This window comes from Ictidomys tridecemlineatus, chromosome 9 (genome assembly GCF_052094955.1).
Source record: "Ictidomys tridecemlineatus isolate mIctTri1 chromosome 9, mIctTri1.hap1, whole genome shotgun sequence".
NCBI lineage: Eukaryota > Metazoa > Chordata > Mammalia > Rodentia > Sciuridae > Ictidomys > Ictidomys tridecemlineatus.
The window spans coordinates 59,110,966-59,134,500 of NC_135485.1; the positions used below are offsets into that span (position 1 = coordinate 59,110,966).

General features: G+C 34.0%; 1 protein-coding gene and 1 non-coding gene across 3 annotated transcripts in view; one reads left to right on the forward strand and one right to left on the reverse strand.

The window, feature by feature from the left end:
* Mrpl1 (mitochondrial ribosomal protein L1) overlaps positions 1-23,535 on the forward strand; it is a 79,751-nt gene that overhangs the window by 34,525 nt on the left and 21,691 nt on the right. The window contains exons 7-8 of one of the 2 annotated variants that reach the window (XM_078021444.1): positions 9,156-9,262; positions 17,261-18,323. In XM_078021444.1, coding sequence (XP_077877570.1) covers positions 9,156-9,262; positions 17,261-17,359 — 206 coding nt within the window. In that variant the 3' untranslated portion in view covers positions 17,360-18,323. Of the gene's footprint in view, positions 1-9,155; positions 9,263-17,260; positions 18,324-23,535 lie in introns of those variants that run through there. The other variant, XM_005337272.5, reaches the window with a different exon arrangement.
* On the reverse strand, positions 6,093-6,198 carry LOC120892458 (U6 spliceosomal RNA). Its single transcript, XR_005737181.1, has one exon. It is a non-coding gene; the product is annotated as a U6 spliceosomal RNA (small nuclear RNA).

Below are 23,535 nucleotides of genomic sequence, written 5' to 3' on the forward strand. Positions count from 1 at the left end.
TAGCAACAAGGGAAAACAAAGCCCTAGAGCAGTGACAGATTGACATTTGGTTGTATTGAAAAACAGAATAAATAATTGCTAACAGACTACCCTTAGTCTTGGCTGTATCACTTATTGTGACCTTGATCAAACTTAAAATATTTTTGTGCCTCCAGTTAATCATCTACAAAATGGGTTTCATGATAACATCTGTTCCATAGTATTTTTATGATAATGTATGCAGAGTTTAGCACAAATTAGGTATATAAAAAGTACATACTATATGTGAGCCACTGTTATTATTAACTCCCTACTATTTCTAAAGTTCCTATTCATTCTCCACAGTTACTTTAGGAGAATTTAATCTTTCTCCTGTCTTCATATAACAGTTCTGCCTTCACAACTCATTTGTTGAATAAGAGAATAATTATTGAGTGCCTATTATGTGCCAGACACTATACTTAATATGGAGAATTGAAAAATAAAAAGACCTTTCCTATTTTTAAGAACATAAACGTTGAGAAAGAGGAGAGATGAGAATAAACCACTACACTAAAGGGTAGTAAATGTATTAGTAGAAATGTACAAAGTACTTAAAGGACTGAGGAACTACTTTATAGATTCAAATCATGTAAACAAGATGACAGTTTAATTGAAAAGTTAAGTATGAGTAGGTATTTGCTTTCATGCATAGGGAATACATTCCAGGCAGAAGAAATGGCTTTTATTAATGCACAAAATTATGAGAGAGCCAGTTGTGTTCAGGAAATTATAAGTAGCTTTCTATCATTTAGTACATAAAATATTATCAGATAGTGGTGTTTAATGGGGTTAGACAGTGATAGGCAGCGAGCCAGGTCATGGAGGGCTGTGTGTACCATTCCTTGGAGATTAGATTTCAACTTCTGTATAGGTAGGAGCCATTGAAAACCATTGCTCAAAAGAATAGGATAAAATTTTCTTACTAGAATGAGTATTTCAGGGAATGTGTAAGTGGCTGAATGAGAATGGTGAGACTTGAACAGAGACCCAGTGAAGAGAGTATTACAGTAGCCTAGATACAAGATGATAAAAGAATCTGGAAGTGGCAATGAAGATGGAAAACAAAGGCTTTTGTGGCTTATTGAGGAGATAGACTTAATAGGAGTAATTGACTAGATATAAGGTATAAGGGAGTGCAAGAAATCTAGTATGATTTACTAATTTTGGTCTTAAGTAGCCCAGTGAATATTATCTTAAAGAGATATACAGGGAAAAGAAGAACTTAAATTAGCACTATTTGCTGATGATATGATTCTATACCTAGAAGACTATACCTATAGATTCTGTACCCAAAAAGCTCCACCAGAAAACTTTTAGAACTAGTAAATGCATTCAGCAAAGCAGCAGGATATAAAATCAACACCCATAAATCAAAGCCATTTCTGTATATCGTGACAAATCCTCTGAGAAGGAAATGAGGAAAACTACCCCATTTATAATAACCTCAAAAAAAAAAAAAAAGATACTTGGGAATCAACGAAAGAGGTGAAAGATCTATACAATGAAAATTACAGAACCCTAAAGAAAGAAATCAAAGAAGACCTTACAAGATGGAAAGATCTACTTTGTTCTTGGATAGGAGAATTAATATTATCAAAATGACCATACTACCAAAAGCACTATATATATTTTAATTCAATTCCGATCAAAATCCGAATGGCATTCCTCATAGAAATAGAAAAAGCAATCATGAAATTCATCTGGAAAAATGAAAGACCTAGAATAGCTAAAGCAATCCTTAGCAGGAAGAGTGAACCTGGTGGCATCACTATACCAGACCTTAAACTATACTACAGAGCAATGTAATAGAAACAGCATGGTATTGGCACCAAAACAGAATGGTAGACCAATGGTACAGAATAGAGGACACAGAGACTAACCCACAAAATTACAGTTATCTTAGACAAAGGTGCCAAGAACATGCATTGGAGAAAAGATGGCAACTTCTACAAATGGTGCTGGGAAAACTGGAAATCCATATGCAACAAAATGAAATTTTAAACCCCTATTTCTTACCATGCACAAAACTCAACTCAAAGTGGATCAAGGACCTAGGAATTAAACCAGAGATTCTGCGTCTAATAGAAGAAAAAGTAGGTCCGAATCTCTATCATGTGGGATTAGGCCTCTACTGCCTTAATAAGTCTCCTGTGGCACGAGAATTAAAACCAAGAATCAATAAATGAGATGAACTCAAACTAAAAAGTTTCTTCTCAGCAAAAGAAACAATCTGTGAGGTGAACAGAGAGCCTACATCCTGGGAGCAAATTTTTACCCCTCACATATCAGAGCACTAATCTCTAGGGTATATAAAGAACTCAAAAAGCTAAGCACAAAAAAACAAAAACAAACAAGCAAACAAAAAAACCCACCAAATAACCCAATCAACAAATGGGTCAAGGACCTAAACAGACACTTCTCAGAACCTCAGTCAGTCAACAAATATATGAAAAAAATGTTCACTGAAAATGCAAATCAAAACTACTCTAAGATATTTCATTCTAGTCAGAATGGCAGCTATTATGAAGACAAATAACAATTAGCATTGGCGAGGATGTGGGGGAAAAGTCACACTCATACATTGCTGGTGGGACTGCAAATTGGTGCAGTCATTATGGAAAGCAGTATGGAGATTCCTTCGAAATCTGGGAATGGAACCACCTTTTGACCCAGCTATCCCTCTCTTCGGTCTATATCCAAAAGGCTTAAGAACAGCATACTACAGGGACACAGCCACATCAATGTTTATAGCAGCACAATTCACAATAGCTAAATTGTGGAGCCAACCTAGATACCCTTCAATAGATGAATAGATAAAAAAATGTGACATATATACACAATGGAATTTTACTCAGCGAAAAAAGAATAAAATCATGGCATTTGCTGGTAAATGGATGGCGCTGGAGAAGATAATGCTAAGTGAAGTTAGCCAATTTCAAAAAAACAAATGCCAAATGTTTTCTCTGATATAAGGAGGCTGACTCATAGTGGTGTAGGGAGGGGAAGCATGGGAGGAATAGATGAATTCTAGATAGGGCAGAGGGGTGAGAGAGAAAGAGAGGAGGCAGGGGATTAGCAAGGATGGTGGAATGTGATAGACATCATTATTCAAAGTACATGTATGAAGACACGAATTGGTGTCAACATACTTTATATACAACTAGAGAGATGAAGAATTGTGCTGTGTATATGTAATAAGAATTGTAACTCATTCTGCTGTTTATTTTTTTAAAAATCAATAAAAAATGAGATATATAGGAGGTATAGCAGGTTTGGGTATGACAATAGTATTGCAAAGTGAAGTGGGTAGGGGAGGATTAATTGGCAAGCACAAATTTACTGTCTATTAACAGAATAATTTATACTAAATACATGTGCACATTGTGATCACTAGAGCAAAGAAAAACATTGAAAGTTAGAGAAATAAAGATGATATATTAATTTTTTCATTTAAAACAAAAGGTTGCTTGCTATAAAGAAGGAACAGAGGAACAAACAGGATGAGACAAATAGAAAATACATACCAAAATAAAAAATCCAGTCATAACAATAATTATTAGGTCATTTGGAAATGGACTTTACATTCCATTCAAAAGGCAGAGATTAGAAGATGATATAAAAGCAATCCAATGATGGGTAAAGATATACCATGAAAACAATAAGTATTAGGGAATTGGATTGGTTATATTACAAGGTTTACCTTTTAGATGATGAATGTTAACTGGAGAAAAAGATGGATATTCTATATTATTAATAGGACGTACTCATCTAAAAAGAGCCCTAGAAGATATGAAACACAACTGGACAATATTGAAAGCAGAAATATAGTAATTAAGTCCAGTTGGAGATTTTAATATTTTTTCTTTGTATTATTATTATTTTTTTAAATTTTTGAGCAATTGGGCACAGAAGGAGGGAATAAGAGAGGGGAGGAGGAGAGAGGGAGGGAGGGAAGGAGGGAGCAAGCTCAGGGAAGGACCCCAAGTGGGCAATGGGGGGAATGGGAGTGGGACAGGCATGTGCCAATGTAACCAGCTTACAACCCCTTTTAGAAAATAATGAAAAAAGACCATTTACCAACTTATTTTATGTGCTGAGCTCTACCCCGATATCAAAGCCAGACAAGGACATCATAAGAAAACTGCTGACCATTATTTCTCATGAGCATAGAAGCAACAACAAAAATCCTTAACAAATGATTAGCAAATTGAATCCAGCAATATAAACATAAGGGTTCATATATCTCAACCAAGGAGATTTATTTTAGGAATAAATTGTTTTTATATCCAAACATCAGTATAATATACTGTGTTAATAGAATAAAAGAGGATTAGATGCAGAGAAGTACCAGTAAATAAATAAACGTATGTATGTTGGAATGAACTATGGGATTGAACGTATGGGATTGAACTATGTCCCAGACCTTTTATTTTTTGAGACAGGGTCTTGCTGAGTTGCTTAGAGCCTTGCTAAGGTGCTGAGGCTGACTTGAATTTGTGATCCTCCTGTCTCAGCTTCCTGAGTTGCTGGGATTACAGATATGTGCCACCATACCCAGCTCCAACATCTGTTTATGGTAAGAATGCTGAAAATACTAGAAATAGAAATGGATTTCCTCAACTTGACATAACATAACTATGCAAAAACAACATTCTTAATGGAGAGACTCTTAAGATGGAAGGCTTTCTACCTGAAATAACTATCAAGACAAAGATCTTTGCTCTCACCACCTACATTTAACATTGTGCTGGAGGTTAGTGAAGTAAAGGGCATATACTGGGAAAAGAAGAAATCTGTATTTCCAGATGATATCTTAAGTTATTCTTGTGATTTCTAAAAAGTAAATTTAGAGATATATTATGCCAAGATCCAGCAACAACAATCGACCTCATTTCTATAGACTACTAACAGACAAGATGAGATTTATAAAACAGTTTCACATGAGGATAAACAAAATATGTAGGACTAAGTTGAGCAAAAATTGTGCAAGAGCTAGTCACAGAAAACTGCTAAAAGTTGTTGAAAGTTTGAAGAATACCTGAGTAAATGGAGACATACACTATAGCTATAGATTTAAAGGCATAATATTGTTAACATGGAGTTATTCCCAACTTTTTCTAGACTTGATGTAACCTCAGCCAGAAAGCCAACTGACAATTAAAAAAAATTTTTAACAAAAGACTTCACTGCATAGCACTATTGTAATCAGAACAGCGTTGTATGGCATTAACGATAGATGAATGTGGATCAAACATTGGTCAACTTCTTTTCATCAAAGGTGCCAAAATTATATGGAAAAATAATAAAAATTTCAAGGAATGGTGCTTAAATGCCAGATGTCCCTTTCTTCATATCAAACACAAAAAAACCTAAAATGGAAAATAAAGCAAATTTAAGGGAAAAGCCAAGAAATTCTAGAACTTTGTCTTTTTAAAATATTATTTTATTGGTACATTAGAAATGAAGGTACACTGTGAGAAGCTGTAAAGGTATGCACCTTCAGGAAGGTGAAGAAGCAGTGGAAAACACCTCTTCTAAGTTAAAATTGGCTTGCCCTGTAGGGGGCGCAGGGACTACACATACAAAGGTCATCAGTGGTGAGATTATATGACAGCATCTACCATCTGGAATTTATGTACAAATAGGAAGTTTAAAATATAGATTTTAGTGAACAGTGACTACTCTTGACCTCTTAGCCAGGGAGTACAGATGAGAAGCCATAGGTACCTAAAATTTATACAAACACAGGTTTATAAAAATTAGCCAAGGCTCTCAGGCAGTGTTGAAATTTACTCTTGGGAAGAAATCCCAATGTTTGGGAACATTCTTTCACCTGCTGGATAGTTTTCTTTGAGAGAAGCATATATTTGTTTTCCCTTCAGTATTAGTTTTATTCAGTTTTGATTTGTCAAACTTATTCACTTTGGACATGTCTTGTTTATCAACGATCTTAACTAGAAGAAAGACTGAAGGCTTAAAGCCTAGTTTAAGGTTGTCTTTGGGTTGATGTTGCACTCACTTTGAACCAGATTCAAGAAATTCTAGAACATTTTCTAGGAGAATACAGAACACAAAATACAAAATGCTTCACAAATTTGCCTGTTATCCTTGATCAAGGGCCATGCTAATCTTTTTCTGTATCGTTCCAGTTTTAATATATGTGCCATGAAAGTAAACATTCTTTATTTCTTAAACCCTGTTCTTTCCTACTTAATTACCATACATTATCACTATAATATTAAACTAAAAATTATGAAGTCATTTATTCATTTCTCTGGCAAATGTTTGTCATATTTATACCTCACTAATTAACTGTCTGCATCTACATGGGGATATCAAACAGGTGGTTGGAAATCATGAGTGATGTAGCTGGAGATGTAAATTTGTGATTAGGAATGACTGGTATTTAAAGCCAGATGTCTGGATGAGATCACGTAGGTAGGTATGCAAGGATAAAATAATAGGTCAGATGACTGAGCCCAGAGATAGTAATGTTGGAAGAAGTCAGCTAAATGAAGGTGGCTAAGTTGATAAAAAGCAATAGGCCAGCTAGTGAATATGTGTGTTTGAGGAGAAATCAAGTTGTTATAGAAAGAGGAAAGATATTTTGTGACCTGCTGTTGATAGGTCAAGTCATATGAACACTGAGAAATGGCTAATGGATTTGCCCATTTGAAAGTCATTGGTGACTTTCACAATATTATTCTTGGTGGAATGCTGGGAAGGATAACCTGATAGAATACGCATAAAAGGAAATGGAGGAAAGGTCATGAATAACTTTTATGAGACCTTAATGCACTTAAGAAGAATATTAGATAGGGGCTGGGGATGTGGCCCAAGCAGTAGCGAACTCGCCTGGCATGCGTGCGGCCCGGGTTCAATCCCCAGCACCTCATATAAACAAAGATGTTGTGTCGCCCAAAACTAAAAAAAAAAGAAATACAAATAAACATTAAAAAAAAAAGAAGAGTATTAGATAGTAACTGGAAAGCAATATAAAGTCATAGGAGGCTAGTTTATTTTGTATTGAAATGGGAAATTTTCTTTTTTTTCACATTTTTTAATTGGTGCTTTATAGTTATATATATTGATGGGATTTGTTTTTAAAATATTTGTATGTGGGGGTTGGGGATGTGGCTCAAGCGGTAGCACGTTTTCCTGGCATGCGTGCAGCCCAGGTTCGATCCTCAGCACCACATACAAAGATGTTGTGTCCACCGAAAACTAAAAATAAATAAATAAATAAATATTAAAAAAAATTTAAAAAAATATTTGTATGTGTACACAATATAATTTAAAACGTGTAGAAAATGTGAAAAATTTGAAGGGTAAGAAATATAGTGAGGGCTGGGGATGTGGCTCAAGCGGTAGCACGCTCGCCTGGCATGCGTGCGGCCCGGGTTCGATCCTCAGCACCACATACCAACAAAGATGTTGTGTCTGCTGAGAACTAAAAAATAAATATTAAAAATTCTCTCTCTCTCTCTCTCTCTCTCTCTCTCTCTAAAAAAAAAAAAAAGAAAAAAAAAAGAAATATAGTGAGCAATGTGTCACTAAAGACACACTACTTCCTAATGCTGGACATGGTAACTTGGGAGGCTGAGGCAAGAGGACAGCAAGTTCAAGGCCAACCTTAGCAACTTAGTAATACACTGTCTTAAAATAACATTTGGAAAGGGATGGGGATGTAGCTCAGTGGTAGAGTGCCGCTGGGTTCAATCCCCAGTACTGCAATTTTAAAAAGAGAGAAGGAGAGGGACAAAACTTCCATGGTGCCTCAAGACAAATGTTCCCTTCATGAGTAAATGTGAGGATCTGATTACATGTAGAGCAAACATACCTTCACCATACATTACTCCCAAGTATTATCTCAGAAGTTGTTCAGGATGGTTCAAGAGCACTTCAGCATGAAGAAAAGCAACTACCCACAAGGAGCTTACAATCTAATTGAGAGATAGGGACACAGAGATGGAACAAATACTGAAAAGATATTTATTACATTCTGATGTAACTGAGTACTAAACAGTATGACATAGTTTAACAATAAAGAGTAAGATGTTAATAATGGTATACAAAAAAGAAACACATGGTTAAACTATGTCTATTTAAACATCTTCATATTTAACATACACCTATGCTTTTAAAGTTATTTTTTCATAGGAACCAGGCTTGTATTTAGTACAAGAACTCAAGAATCATTCAGTGATACTTGAATATACCCACAATACTGCCTTCCTTCCTGTCACTTCAAATGAATTCTCTATGCTTTTACTAACTGCCACCTCTGGTCATTTGTGCATTGGATTCCACTTTCACTCACCTATAAGAGGACACTGTTTCTCCTTCTATGCTGTTCATTTTTCCTGCTTTCCTGGATAATCCTTCTTAGTTTAAAAACTTACCATAAAATTTCCTGCTTCAGGAGAAAATTTTTGCTAGCACTTTTGTGACAAAAGATTAATATCTAGAATGTATAAAGAGCTCAAAAAACTTTAAACCAAGAAGTCAAATAGCCCAATTCATAAACGGGTAAATGAATTAAACAGATCCTTCTCAAGAAAAAAATATAAATGGCCAATAAATACATAAAAAATGTTCAGCAACATTAGCAATTAGGGAAATTCAAATCAAAGCTACACTGAGATTTCATTTCACAACCGTCAAAATAGCAGTCATCAAGAACACAAATAATAATAAAGGCTGGAAAAGATGCAGAGAAAAAGAAACACTTTTATGCATATATTAGTATTTCAGTATACTGAAATATAAATGCATTTTGTGTGTTAACTCTGAGTTAAAATGATAATGACTAAATCATAGTGGTTATATAGTTTATTTTTTGAATCTTCTGTATAATTTGAACATTATCAGTTTTTACCTTGATTTTGTTCTTTTCTTTAGTAAGTGACATTATAACCTGAGAAGAAAGTTGCAGGCTTCATGCACACACAGTGGGAGGAAATTACTCAAGAGCATGAGCACAGGAAATTGTGACCACAAGGGCCACTCTAAAGTCTGTCTGCCACAATTTATTTACTGTATCTTCACATGGAATATATGGTTATCACATTCAGTAATTTTTGTTATGGTTTTAGATGTAGTGATAATTTGGGATTTTTTATTTTTCTAACCAGATTCCATTGGCCGTGACATCCCTAAAATGCTTGAATTATTTAAAACTGGACATGAAATTCACGTAGATGAAGAAAGGGAGAACTTTCTCAGTACCAAAATAGCCACAGTAAGTTATGGTGGAAATTCATTAAATAATCCTTTTTTGTTTAATTTATTAATAATTTATACTATTGTAATATACCAGTCATTTGCATTTGCTTTTGAAACTAATATTAAGCATATGTGTTGTATATATTCAGAGATATGAAAATTGTGCTCTGTATGTGTAATATGAATTGAATGCATTCTGCTGTCATATATAACAAATTAGAATAAAAAATTTAAAAAAGAATAGCATTAAATATACACATGGAATTTTTTTATTTGAGGACTTCTTCCATCCAGAGTTACTGGGTATTCACTAGAATTTGCTTATATTTGCCTTATCTAGTCTAAGTATGTATTTTTGTTTCCTAAACCCAACTTTCAATATGCTTAAATTTAAGCATATTGAGAGTTGGGTTTAGATCTTGTGTGTATTCTATAGAACATTATATAATGCTGAGCACATAGTGGGTATTTAATACTACATAATGGAATTGAATAATTTGCCTTATCTTAATAATTTATGTCTGGTTATTTCTTTTCTTTTCTTTTGTACCAGTGATTGAACTCAGATATACTCAACCACTGAGCCACACCCCCAGTCATATTTTGTAGTTTATTTAGAGACAGGGTCTCACTGAGTTGGCTTAGCTCCTCACTATTGCTGAGGCTGGCTTTGAACTTGCGAATCCTCCTGCTTTAGCCTCTCAAGCTGCTTGGGATTACAGGCTTGTGCCACTGTGCCCAGCTTTTCTGGTTATTTCTGTTTGTTTTCAAAGTTGTTTGCCTATTTATAGAAGATACTAGAAATCAATTTCCAATGTCATTTTTAGGACACTAATATTGACCTGTCAGAATTATAGAATGATGTTTTCAATATACAGGCATTAGAAATAAGTTATTTGCAAATACAAACAATCTCTAAATAACATGTAATTTTTTTTCTGTCCATAATTATAGGAATAATATAATACTGATAGAATAATTTTAAAAAGTGCTTATCAAGTGTCAGGTGCTATTCTAAACACATTTTGTGTATTCTGTCTTTTAATTCTTAAGTATGTGAGAGGTAAAATTATCATCCTTATTTTATAGATCAAAACTTGGAAGCCCATAGAGTCTGAAACTTTTCCAAGGTTTCACTGCTAAAATGAGGCAGAATAGGTAGGATCTGGACCTTGAATATTCTTAAGCTTTCAGGTTTTTTTTCCCCCTATTCTACCTTGTTTTGTGACTAGAATAATTTGAATTGCTGCTCTTCTTTCTCTTTTTCCTCCCATTTGACTCTTAAGAGGAATTCTGCATCATACACAATAGCTAGTGATCCAAGTGAATTGAGCTATGTCCACCTTTAGAGATTCAGAAATAAAGAAAAAGCACTCAGCTAGTTTCATGGTAGGAAAACTTCCCTTAGAAAGGAAATAAAGTAGGCTTACTGCAGTCAAAGGTTGAAAAGTGTCTACTTGCCACATTATCATCAAAGCTCAGATACAATTTACTTGGCCTGAGCTCTGCTGGAATCTGATGATGAAATTTAAAATTCTTTGTTTCCAAAGGCCCTTGGCAGTGCTTCTTTTTTTTCTCAGAGTTGAAAATATTGGAATCTGACAAACAAACAAACGTGGTATTTAAGGAGCTTTTTTTGAGCTGTAGAGACCTGAGTTTGAATATCTGCCATGCTATGTAAGGGATATTAAGCAAGTTTCTTAATGTTGCTTTTCAGATTTTCTCATCTGCAGAATATCTATGATAATTCATATTTCACAATGTGATTAAACATCAGCTAAAACTGTAAGAGGGTAGTACCTATTATAATAGTTTGGGTTGGTCTTTGGGGACTATAGAATATCCTTATAAGATCCTTTCTTAAGTAATAGTTCAGTATATTCAGTAGTATAGTTTATATAGGTCCTGACTTAAAGTGTAAGAAACCATGGCATTTTATACTTTTTTTTTTTTTTAATAAATACTATAGAGAGTAAGACATGAGCTCCAGATCAGGGTACTTGGATCTTTTGGAGACTAAATGTTTTTTTTTCTCAATAAAAAAGAAATTAATCTATGTGTTTAAAGAGAATCTTCTTGAGTACAAGTTTAGTATTATAGTATAGAAGGAGATTAAGAGAATAGATTTTAGATTCATGCTGTCATGATTAAAATCCTAGTTCCAGTTTAGAAAGAACTATTCTTCCTTGCTGTCAGTCTTGATTATTTTCCTCTTTTCTGCCATATGTAATGTGATAGTAATGACAAATACTACCTAGGCTAGGAATGATTAGATGAGGTAATAACATAATAACTATGTAGCACACTTACTTCTTCTGGCTAAGATGAAGGCCCTATGCGCCAAAACCAATGAGCATTATCTTGATACCAAAACCAAGGAAAACTACAGTGCAACATCATTCATGAATATAGATGTAAACATTTAAAACTGAGTTTAATAAATAAAGTCCAGTGATATATAAAAAGTATAATTTATCATGGCTACCTTAGAATGTTTTCTATTGCTGTAGTAGAATACCTGAGACTGAGCCAGGATTACAGTCACAGACCTGTAATCCCAGTGGCTCAGGGGGCTGTGGCAGAAGGATAGCAAGTTTAAGGCCAGCTGGACAGTTTAATGAGATTCTGTGTCAAAGATGAAAAGGGCTGGGGATGTAACCCAGTGGTAAATTGCCCCTGGGTTTCATTCCCAGCACCCCAACACACACATAAAAAAAAATCTGAGTCTAGATGATTTATATAAAATAGAGGTTTACGTTGGCTCATGATTCTGGATGCTGGAGAGTTCAAGAACATGGTGCCAGCATCTGGTGAGGGCCTCATGCTACACCACAGAATGGCAGAAAAGTGAAAGGACAAGAGACATGTGTTGAAGAGGCAAGAACACTAGGAGTTGACTTGCTCTCTGGAGAATGAATCCATTTCAATGAGAAAGGCATTAATCCCTCTTAATGACTTCATTACCTCTTACAGGCCCCACCTCCCAGCATTGTCACAATGACAGTCAAATTCCAACTTGAGTTTTGGAGAGGACATATCATATTCAAATCATAGCAGTAATCAAGTACCGTTCACTGTAGGAATACAAGGTTGGTTTATGATTCGATAATCATTATAATTCATTTTATTAACAAATTATAAAACCAAAGCCATATGATCATTTCAGTAGACACAGAACTAGCATTTGACAGAATCCAAATGCTGATTAAGTAATCTCAGCAAACCAAGGATAGAAGTTAGTGTCCTTTGGGTTAGTTCTACTGCTCAGTGGTAGAACATGTGCTTAACCTGTATGAAACCCTGTGTTTAGTCCCTAGCACAACACCCACCCCTGCACCACCACCAAAAGTCAAGTGTCCTCAACCTCATAAAAGATATCTAAGAAAAACCAATAGCTGGCATTATATTTATTGGTGAAAGACTAAATGCTGTTATCTTCTTAAGTTTAGAAAAAGATTAGGATATGTGTTCTTAATGCTTCTGTTCAACCTTATATAGGATTTTAGGTAGAGTAAGAAACAGGCAGAGAGACATCTAGAATGGAGGAAGAGGTGAAACTGCCATTATTTATAGAGTATATGATTTAGCTAAAAGAACAAAGACATGAGTTAAGTATAGTTGAAGTATATAAGCTCCATGTATAAAGATCATTTGCATTTCTGTACAGCAGTAACAATTAGAAACAAAAAACAGTGAATGTCATTTATAATACTATAAAAATATGAAAACTTGAGGATAAATATGACAAGAGATGTGAAAGATGAATGCACTGTAAACTTCAAATATAGTAGAAAGAAGTTAATGATACCAATAAAAGGTGAGATGTTCTTTGTTTATGAATTAGTAGACTGAATGTTAGTAAAATATTAGTTATTCCCAAGGGAGTCAATAGACTCATTAAATTCTCAAATTCCCATTCAAAATTTATTTTCAAAAAAATAGAAATTGATTCTAAAGCTTATATGGAAATGTGAAGGATCTAAGATAGCCAAAGCAACTTTGAAAAATAATGAAGTTGGAGATATATATGATTTATAAAGGTACAACAGTTAAGACAATGTGGTATTGATGTTTAGAGAAAATACAGTCAATTGAATAGACGACCCCTCCCCCCCAAAAGACAAAAAACATATGGATAACTGATTATCAACAAAGTATAAAGGCATTTTTTAGTGAGAAAACCACATAAAGCAGTCTTCAACAAAATGTACCAGAACAGTTAGATAGCTACATATAATAGAATGAACTTTGAACCACATTTCAAATCCTACATAATAATTAACTCAAAATATATCAAAAATCTAAACATAAAGCCTCAAATAACAATACTTCTAAAAGAAAAAAATTGGGCTTGGGAATTATTTCTTAGATGTGACACCAAAAATATCCATAGAAGAAATTGGTTAGTTGCCCTTTCATAAAAATTAAAAATCTGATCTTTAAAAGATAGCATTATGAAAATGAGGACAAATTAAAGACTGGCAGAATATATCTGATGAATCCAGAATATATTTAAAAAACTTATCAAACCCATTAAAGAGACCCAATTTTTAAAAAATTTGGCAAAAGATGTGAACACACTTCACCAAGGAGCTACAACACAAACATATGAAAAGATGCTCAACATCTTTTTTTATTATTATTATTTTTTAGTTGTAGATGGACACAGTGCCTTTATTTTATTCATTTATTTTTATGTAGTGCTGAGGATTGAACCCAATGCCTATACATGCTAGGCAGGTGCTCTACCATTGAGCCACAACCCCAGCACTGATGCTCAACATCTTTAGTCACTAGGAAAACATAGATTAATACCATAAAGAACTGACAGTACACATATACTAGAATGAATAAAATTTTTAAAATTGACCACGTTGTTTAGGATGTGGAGGGGCTAGATCACTCATATACTGTGGGAATGTTAAATGATGCAATCTCTTTGGTGAATAATTTGTCCTTCTCTTAAAAAGTTGATCCTACTATATGATCTTGCCATTCCACTTTTAGATATTTACAAGAATTGAAAACATGTCCAAAGACTTAGAAACAAAAGTCCATATCAGGTTTGTTTGTAAAAATTCCAAACTGGAAACATTCTAAATAGCTATCATAGATGAATACATAAACAAAAATATTCTTTTGGAATAATAATAAGATCAATATATACAATAGAATGGATGAATTTTAAAATAATTATGCTGAATAAAGGAGGTCAGAAAAAATATATACTGTAGGATTATATTTATATAAAATTATGGCAAATGCAAACTTCTATATAGTGATAGAAAGCAGACTCATGGTTGCCTTGGGGACAGAGGTGGATAGAGAATGGCAGGTAGCAGGATTATTAAGGGGCACAGTAAGTTGTGGAAATGAATGATTATTATGTGGGTGATATCATGATTGTATATGTCAAAACTTAGTAAATTGCATCTTTTAAGAAAGTGCAGCACATCTAATGGAATACTATTTCATAATAGAAAAACAAACTATGGATCCATTCTACAATATGAATGAACCTTAATAATATTATACTCAGGGAAAGAAGCCAGATACAGAAACCATTTATGTGATAACATTTATATGATATATCTAGAGGAAGAAAAACATAGGAAAGATTAGTAGTTCCTTGGGAAGGGAGTGGGAGGAAATAGGCATTAACAGTAAATGTGCATAAGGGATGATATTGGAGTGATAAAGATACATTAAACTGATTAATGGTGATGGTTGTACAACTTGATAAACTTAAAAATTATTGAATTGTACATTAGAAATTGATGAGTAATATGCAAATTATGCCTTAGTAAAGTTATTAAAAATGTGCAGTATGCCAAGAATAACTCAATAAGTTATTTAAAAAGTATTACATTATTTACTGTGGTATCTGATACAAAACCAAGTGTTCAATGAATTTTATTATTATAATTATCAGAGGTGCAATAAATTTTTTTAAAAAGATTTTTAAGCAGAATAATGAGGTTTTCATGTGTGATATTATTTTCATTGTACAATTGGGAATATTGAAGATGTGAGGTTTTTGTTTGTCTTGTTTTGCAGCCTATGTTTATGAGAATTTGATTAAGAGTGAGTGTACAATAAGAGCACTGACAATATCACATGCTTATTAAAAGTCCTCTTCATTTTGGATAAAAGAACTATATCAATGAACAACAGCCTGTGGGCCAGATTTAGTCATGGCTATGGCCTGCTTTTGTACAACCTGTCAGAATGGTCTTTATCATTTTAAAAGGTTGTAAAAAACAAAACAAGAGGGCTAGGATATATATAGCTTAGTTGGTAGAGTGCTTGCCTTGCATGCACAAGGTCCTGAGTTCAATTTCCAGCACCACACAAAAACAAAGCAAAACAAAACAAGAATATACTACAGAGAATAGATGTGGTCTGCAAAACCTAAAATATTTACCATCTGTCACACTACAGAAAAGGTTGATGAACCCTAATATAGAAAGATTTTTTGAGTGAACAAAAGATCAGTTTCGTGTTTCTGTTTGCCTATGTGGGAGGTACTGTATCTAGCTAAATTATCTTGATGTCTCTTGTTATGATTGTGTAAAGGGTCTTACTGCCACATTGCTTCAAGATCTAGTTCTAGTGTCAGGGTATTATGAAATTGATGTTGAGTACTTTAAGCTACATTTTCTTCTGTATCAAAGTGATAAATACAATCAGTTGAATGATCTTTCTTGATTAGTATCTAATGGGTGTCTAATACCTGAGATTAGAACTCAGTTACTAATGTCTGGGGATTGAATCCAGAACCTTGTGCATGCTAGGCAAGTGCTGTACCACTGAGGTACATCCCCACCTGCAAGTACTCCTTTAGGTGGTTAGTATGTAACATTTGTCAGCAGTACTTGTTAGATAAATTTTTTTTTTTTTTTAAAGAGAGAGTGAGAGAGGAGAGAGAATTTTTAATATTTATTTTTTAGTTGGCGGACACAACACCTTTGTTGGTATGTGGTGCTGAGGATCGAACCCGGGCCGCACGCATTCCAGGAGAGCGCGATACCGCTTGAGCCACATCCCCAGCCCCCTTGTTAGATAAATTTGTTTCATTTATTTTTTAGAATTTTTCCTACAATTTGTACTTGAAATGTACATAGTTCATGAAATTGGTTATTTCTGTGTGATCTCAAATCAAATACTCTTTATCAGTGAAAATCATTTAAACACTATGTTGAACATGATGAAGAAAGAACAAGTTATTATTGGAATATTTTGTTTTTTTACCAGTTATATTGCTATCATGTCAACATTTACTTTCTCTCTTGGCCATGGATCATAATTGGCTGGAAATAAAAATAAGCTGCTAAGTGATCATATTTAAAGAAAAGATCTTAAAGTATAAAACTAAAAGGGCTACAAAGAAGAAAAATGTATTTCTCCTACATTTTTCCCCAATGGCTCTTTGCATGAAATGGAAATTAAACTAATATGGGTTCTCAGAAAGTGAAGTTGAAACACAGGTATCTGCTCAATGTTTATAATCTAAATAGTATAATTTCAGATAGTAAATAATTTCAAAAGTATCAGTATGTTTATACTATAGAAAACAATATAATAATCAATTCAGTTATTCATATAACTTTTTAAAATTATTACTTGTCAATGGACCTTTCTTTCTTTCTTTCTTTATACATATGTGTACTGAGGATCGAACCCAGTGCCTCACATATGCCAGGCAAGTGCTCTACTACTGAGCTACAACCCCAGCCCTCATATAACTTTCTTAATATTTAAAAAAATTCAGATTAATATGTGTACATGGTTAAATTTAGACAGTTCATGAAAGTATATAAGGAACACTGAAGTCTCTCCCTGCAGTTGTTTTCCTATGGAACATCTATTAATAGTTGATTAGTCCTTATAGAAATATTAAGGCATAAAACATAAATACCCTTAAAAATTAATTTATGTGCAAATTTTTATGTCACATATACAGTTCCTTAACATTCTTTTTCTTTCTTTCTTTTCTTTCTTTTTGTGGTTGTAGGTGGATAGCATGCCTTTATTTTATTTGCTTATTTTTGTATGTGGTACTAAGGATGGAACCCAGTACCTCACACATGCCAGGCAAGCACTCTGCCACTGAGCTCCAGCCCCAGCCCCTGTAACCTTATTTTCAGTGGACAAAAATACAGGTATAGCATTAATATCTTCGAAGATGAGAAGAGATCTGCTTGCCATGTCCTTTTTTTTTTTTTTCTCTCTCCCTTTTTGGCAGGGTTAACTGAGGGTGGAATTCAGGGAATCAACCCATACCATGTTCTTCTTTTTTCTCCTCAGGCTTCCTGGGCTTTAATGTGGGCTGTCATGCCCACCTCCCCCAACCCATAGTTGCAGATGGAGAGCATGCCTTTATTTTATTTTTATGTGGTACTGAGGATTGAACCCAGTGCCTCACACATACAAGACAAGTTCTCTGCCACTGAGCTATAGCCTCAGCCCATGTCATGTTCTTTTTAATGCCTGCATATTTTAGATAGCTATGTAATCTATTTTATTCTTCTGAACATCCTGAGTCTCATCTGTCCACCTGTTGTGTTTTTTTTGTTTTTTTGTACCAGGGATTGAACCCAGGGATGCTTAACCACTGAGCCATGTTCCCAGCCCTTTAATTTTTTTTTTTTTTTTTTTTTTTTTTTTTTTTTGAGACAGGATCTTGCTAAGTTGCTTAGAGCCTCACTAAGTTTCTGAGGCTGGTCTCGAACCAGCGATCCTCCTGCCTCAGCCTCCAAAAGCTGCTGGGATTACAAGCATATGCTACTCAAATGGCTTATCTGCTATTCTCATTCCTTTTCTATTCTCATTCTTAGCCCTGCTCACTCTGATCCTCCACCACTCTTTTTTTGGGGGCTGGTCTCCTGTTGGTTCCCTTTACTATGTACCTTGTATAACTTACCTGTATCATATGTGCTATTTACTAGTACCTGCTGAATGAAAATGACAAGAACCGTGGTCACCGAAGGATGATTACATTGAAGTGTTGTAAACATTAAAGTGTTTATAATGCAGATTCCTTGCTAACTACGGAAAATAAAACCTTTCCTAACTCATATTTGGGACTGATTTTGTCTGACCCATGAAATATTAGAGACTTTTAGTGTATCCTATGTATTAAAAAATTATTCTCATGTAATGACTTCTCATGAACTTTGTTTCTGAACAAGAAAAATTATTATTAGCTCATTTATAATCTAATAAGAAACAAAGAACAACTTAATGTATAAGTTCTGTTTAACAAATATTTATTGAGTACTGATTACAGTAGGCACACTGCTGGTGACATGACATTTTTCTTTTTAAGAAGGACACACCTAGTGAGGAGATAGATACAAAAGTAAATTACATGTGTGATAAGTATAGCAGTATATAAATGTATATATAAGATATAGAAGTTACAAAAAAAGCAATGATTAATGTAATCATGGCATGGAGTAGGCCAAGGATGGCTTCTTGGAGGACTTTAAAAATATACTCCAGGTAAATTAAGTATCATTATTCTTATTTCAAAATAATATACAAGACGAAGAATGGGCTACCACACAACTATACTGATTCAGCTATTTTAAAGCAACCAAACAACAGCGACTTAACCATGATAGTTAACTTTCTCCAGAGTCTGAAATGGCCAGCTCAGGACTGCTTTTGATCTGCAAAGTTATTTAAGGATCAAGGTTCCTTCCCTCTGTTCTTTTGTTATCTTTCTATTCTTTGTGGTTAAAGCATGCTGACCACGATATCTGACTGATTCAGGGGGCAGGAGGACGTAGAGTATGCAGCTGTTTTTCAAGCATGTGAGATGTTGCTTTCACCACCTTTGTTCCCATCCTTATCCAGACCTTAGTCACATGGCTTAGCTGATGACCTGTGTTATACTATGCAGCTGAATGACCATGAACTGAGCTAAAATTTTGCTTAAAAGAGGGAAAGTTAAGGTTTTATTACAACTGAGGAGGAACCAGGAAACCAAAAAGAATAAGAAAATAAAAGGCCAAAATATTTGTTCATTTTGTTTATTGCTGTGTACCCAAATCCTAGAAGAATACCTGGCAGATATGTACTCAATCAATAACTATTGAATGAATGGATGTACATATGTATGAATAAACAATATGCCAACTGATACTAGTTAGAAATATCTAAAAGATGTATCAATTTAAATAATCAAAATTTGACCAATTTACACTGAACTCTTCAAATAATCCTTGTGAAATAATACAAGTGAAATATTAATTGCTGTAGTTTAACAAAATGAAATAATTAAAAATCTTGTTCACTGTTTATTATAGAAGTGCTTAGCTAGATTTATATTTTGACATTATTTGAGAAAATTAAACTCTGCAAATATTGAAGCGTAAACCTGTCAAAATAGGTACTTTGGAGTAATTTTCAAAAAGTATCTGTTAGTATTTTATAACATACTGCAAATTCATTTTATATCTGCTATTAGGCTCTTAGAATATTCTTTGTTTTTTCTCAGTGATAGATTCCTTGTGTGATTTAAGATATTTGCCCTTCAGCCTGCTCTTCTGGTACACTCCAAAGTTTAATTAAAGGCCACTTGCAATGTTGATTGGTTTTCTTGACTTGTTTCAGATAGTTCTAATTTTCTATTAATATTGACGCTCTCATTTCACAGTGGCACATTTAATACTTTTATATTTGTGAAAAACTAAAGTTTTTTTTCCCTTCCTCTCTTCCTCTCTTTTTTTGTTAATGTTGATTACCTCACATATTTCAAAAGCAAACAAATGTGATAGCATTGTAGTTGCAGTTTCTTTTGATGAGAGTGGCAGAGTTCCAGGAATATCACTTTCCAGTAGAAAAAAAATTACTAGAGTATAAAATATAGGATTTGTGGTAGGAGACATTTGTCAGTAGGAAAAGGTATGAACTATGATTTTCAATCAAGGGAAAATTTAGAATGTGTTTATTTGGTATATTTAACCTTTCATAGGATTTAATACCATAATAGGTTTGTTTTTCTTTAAAAAATTTATTGTTTAATATTACTATTAAATATATACTGGGGCTGGGGATGTGGCTCAAGCGGTAGCGCGTTCGCCTGGTATGCATGCGGCCTGGGTTCGATTCTCAGCACCACATACAAACAAAGATGTTGTGTCCGCCGAAAACTAAAAAAAATAAATATTAAAATTTTCTCTCTCTCTCTCTCCCCCCCTCTCTCTTAAAAAAAAAGGTTTAAAAAATAAATAAATATATACTATTTGTACATAATTAAGGGGCACAGTATTGTAATTGAATATGTGTGTGTATATATAGCATAATGATAAAATCAGGATAATTAACATTTTCTTTTTTTAATACCATAATAAATTATATTATTCTTGCTGCCTATTTATATATATTCAGACACATGTAACAAGTAACTTTTATGTCTGAAATCAATTGAGTTGAAACTCACACGTAGAAATACTTAATGTAGTTTTCATGGGTTTTAGATTTTGATTTTTAAATCAATTCTAACTGAAAATTCTTTGGGTTTGAAAAAGTGAAAGTCAAGGTGAAAGTCAAAGATAAAAACATGTACATATTAATGTACACTAGACCTATTTTTAAAAAAATTTTTTGTTGTTGTTGATGGACCTTTGTTTATTTTTATGTGGTGCTAAGGACTGAACCCAGTGCCTCACACATGCTAGGCAAGTGCTCTACCACTGAGCCACAACTCCAGCCCTAAGTCTTTTTTGATAGGTGCACTGTACTATGAAATCTACTTAGTTTCAGATCATTTTTAAAAACAATTATGGCCTTTTTATAAGTATTTGCCATCAGCATAAGAACTTGGTGGAATTTTATACACTTGATAAATATGGCCTTAAAAAACGTGTTTATAAAGGGGCTGCTTTATTTCTAATCCCTTTTTTGGTTTTAATCTTTCATTTCAAAGAAAATTCTTTTTCTAATATACATTTACACACAAGTGAAGCTTGTAAAATGACTTCTGTTTTCTAAAAGTTAAAATCAGAAATCTTGATGTTTTATCTTCATTTCATCTTAGAACATTGAGGACTTCTTGTCTTCATAGCACTTTTCAGATGAGATTGGGTACATTCAGAGTAGTGTGGCCATAGACAACATCAGTTTTCTGTTTTTTAGTGTGAAAATTGAACCCAGGTACTTTACCACTGAACCATATCCCCAGTCCTTTTTATTTTTTGAGGCAGAGTATTGCTGTGTTACTGAGGCTGGCCTTGAACTTGTGATCCTCCTGATTCAGCCTCCTGAGTCACTGGGATTATAGGCATGTTCTACTGGGCCTGCTGACATTACATTTCAAAATAAAATCTAAAGAAAAGCTAACCTGTATTCATAACATTTCAGGACAGAAAGTTAAATGAAACATCACACACATTCTTGGAATCTGTTGCTTCATAAAGCCTGGTTAGGCTCTTATGTCTAAAACGGTAAAATTGCTAAGCAGAGAATGAAGCTCTTGGCTGTGGGAGCACCCTGAGGTTCAGATTTTTGAGTTAGAAGTTCAAATACATACACAGAAAGTCTGGCTTCTGCTAAATAGCATATGCTTTTGTTATGTCCAAAACAAACTTTCTTTTTCCCCATTTATTTTAGTACCCTTTTCGTTTCATTCATCCTATTATTTAGTATTTTAGCTTGGCATCACACTAAAGCTAGTAAAGGCAAAAGAATAATTTTAGTGGCCCTACATGGACTGATTCTTCCTTGAATACTCTGTTCCTTCCTTACTTTTCTGCCACAGAATACACTCAAAACATATCCTAGTGCTTACTGAGTGCCAAAACTGTTTTTAACTGTGATGATATACTGTCTTGGAGAAAACCCAGAGTCCTAGTCCTCAAACGGCTTACTTTTCTAGTTTGGGAATATAGATAATATGCAAATATGATTTTATATATTTAGGTAAAGGGACAGAATGATGGAGATGTGTATATGGGGAGGTGCTATTTCAGATAGGTTTGGTAAGGAAAAACATCTCTGAGAGGTGACATTTTGAATAGAAGCTGAATGATGTCAGAGAATAAACTGGAGCTGCTTGGGAGAAAAGTATTCTTTTTTTTTTTTTTTTTTTTTTAAAGAGAGAGTGAGAGAGAGAGAGGGACAGAGAGAGAGAGAGAGAATTTTAATATTTATTTATTTTTTCTTAGTTCTCGGCGGACACAACATCTTTGTTTGTATGTGGTGCTGAGGATCGAACCCGGGCCGCACGCATGCCAGGCAAGCATGCTACCGCTTGAGCCACATCCCCAGCCCCATAAAACTTTTTTTTTTTTTAATTGGTTGTTCACAACATTACAAAGCTCTTGACATATCATACTTCGAACAATAGTTTCAAGTGAGTTATGAACTCCCATTTTTACCCCAAATACAGATTGCAGAATCACATAGGTTACACATTCACATTTTTACATAATGCCATACTAGTGACTGATATATTCTGCTACCTTTCCTATCCTCTACTATCCCCCTCCCCCCATCTTCTCTTTCTATCCCATCTACTGTAATTCATTTCTCTCCTTATTTTTCTTCCAATTCCCCTCACAACCTCTTTTATGTAGTTTTTTATAACAATGAGGGTCTCTTTCCATTTCCATGCAATTCCACTTTTCTCTCTCTTTCCCTCCCATCTCGTGCCTCTGTTTAATGTCAATCTTTTCTTCCTGCTCTTCCTCCCTGCTCTATTCTTAGTTGCTCTCATTATATCAAAGAAGACATTTGGTATTTGTTTTTTAGGGATTGGCTAGCTTCACTGAGCATAATCTGCTCTAATGCCATCCATTTCCCTGCAAATTCCATGATTTTGTCATTTTTTAGTGCTGCGTAATACTCCATAGTGTATAAATGCCACATTTTTTAATCCATTCATTCATTGAAGGGCATCTGGGTTGGTTCCACAGTCTAGCTATTGTGAATTGTGCTGCTGTGCCCATAAAACTTTTAAAACCTAATTAGCACAGACTTTCAATTATTACTAATTCCAGTTAACAACATCAGTAAGTTTATTATGAAACATTGATTTCTCTTGTGAGCAAGTAGTATCTTACTTTTCTCATTTTCATACATCACAGAACATGTTCCTACTAGTATACTATAAAATTGTTAAGTTAATAACAGAGAATAAAGTATTATGAAGAAAAAACATACTTTAAAATTTTTTTCCATATTTTTATTGGTGCATTTTAGTTGTACATAATGGTGAGATTCCTTGTTACACACTTGTTTGTACACACAATATGAGAATACAATTTGGCAAATATCATTCCC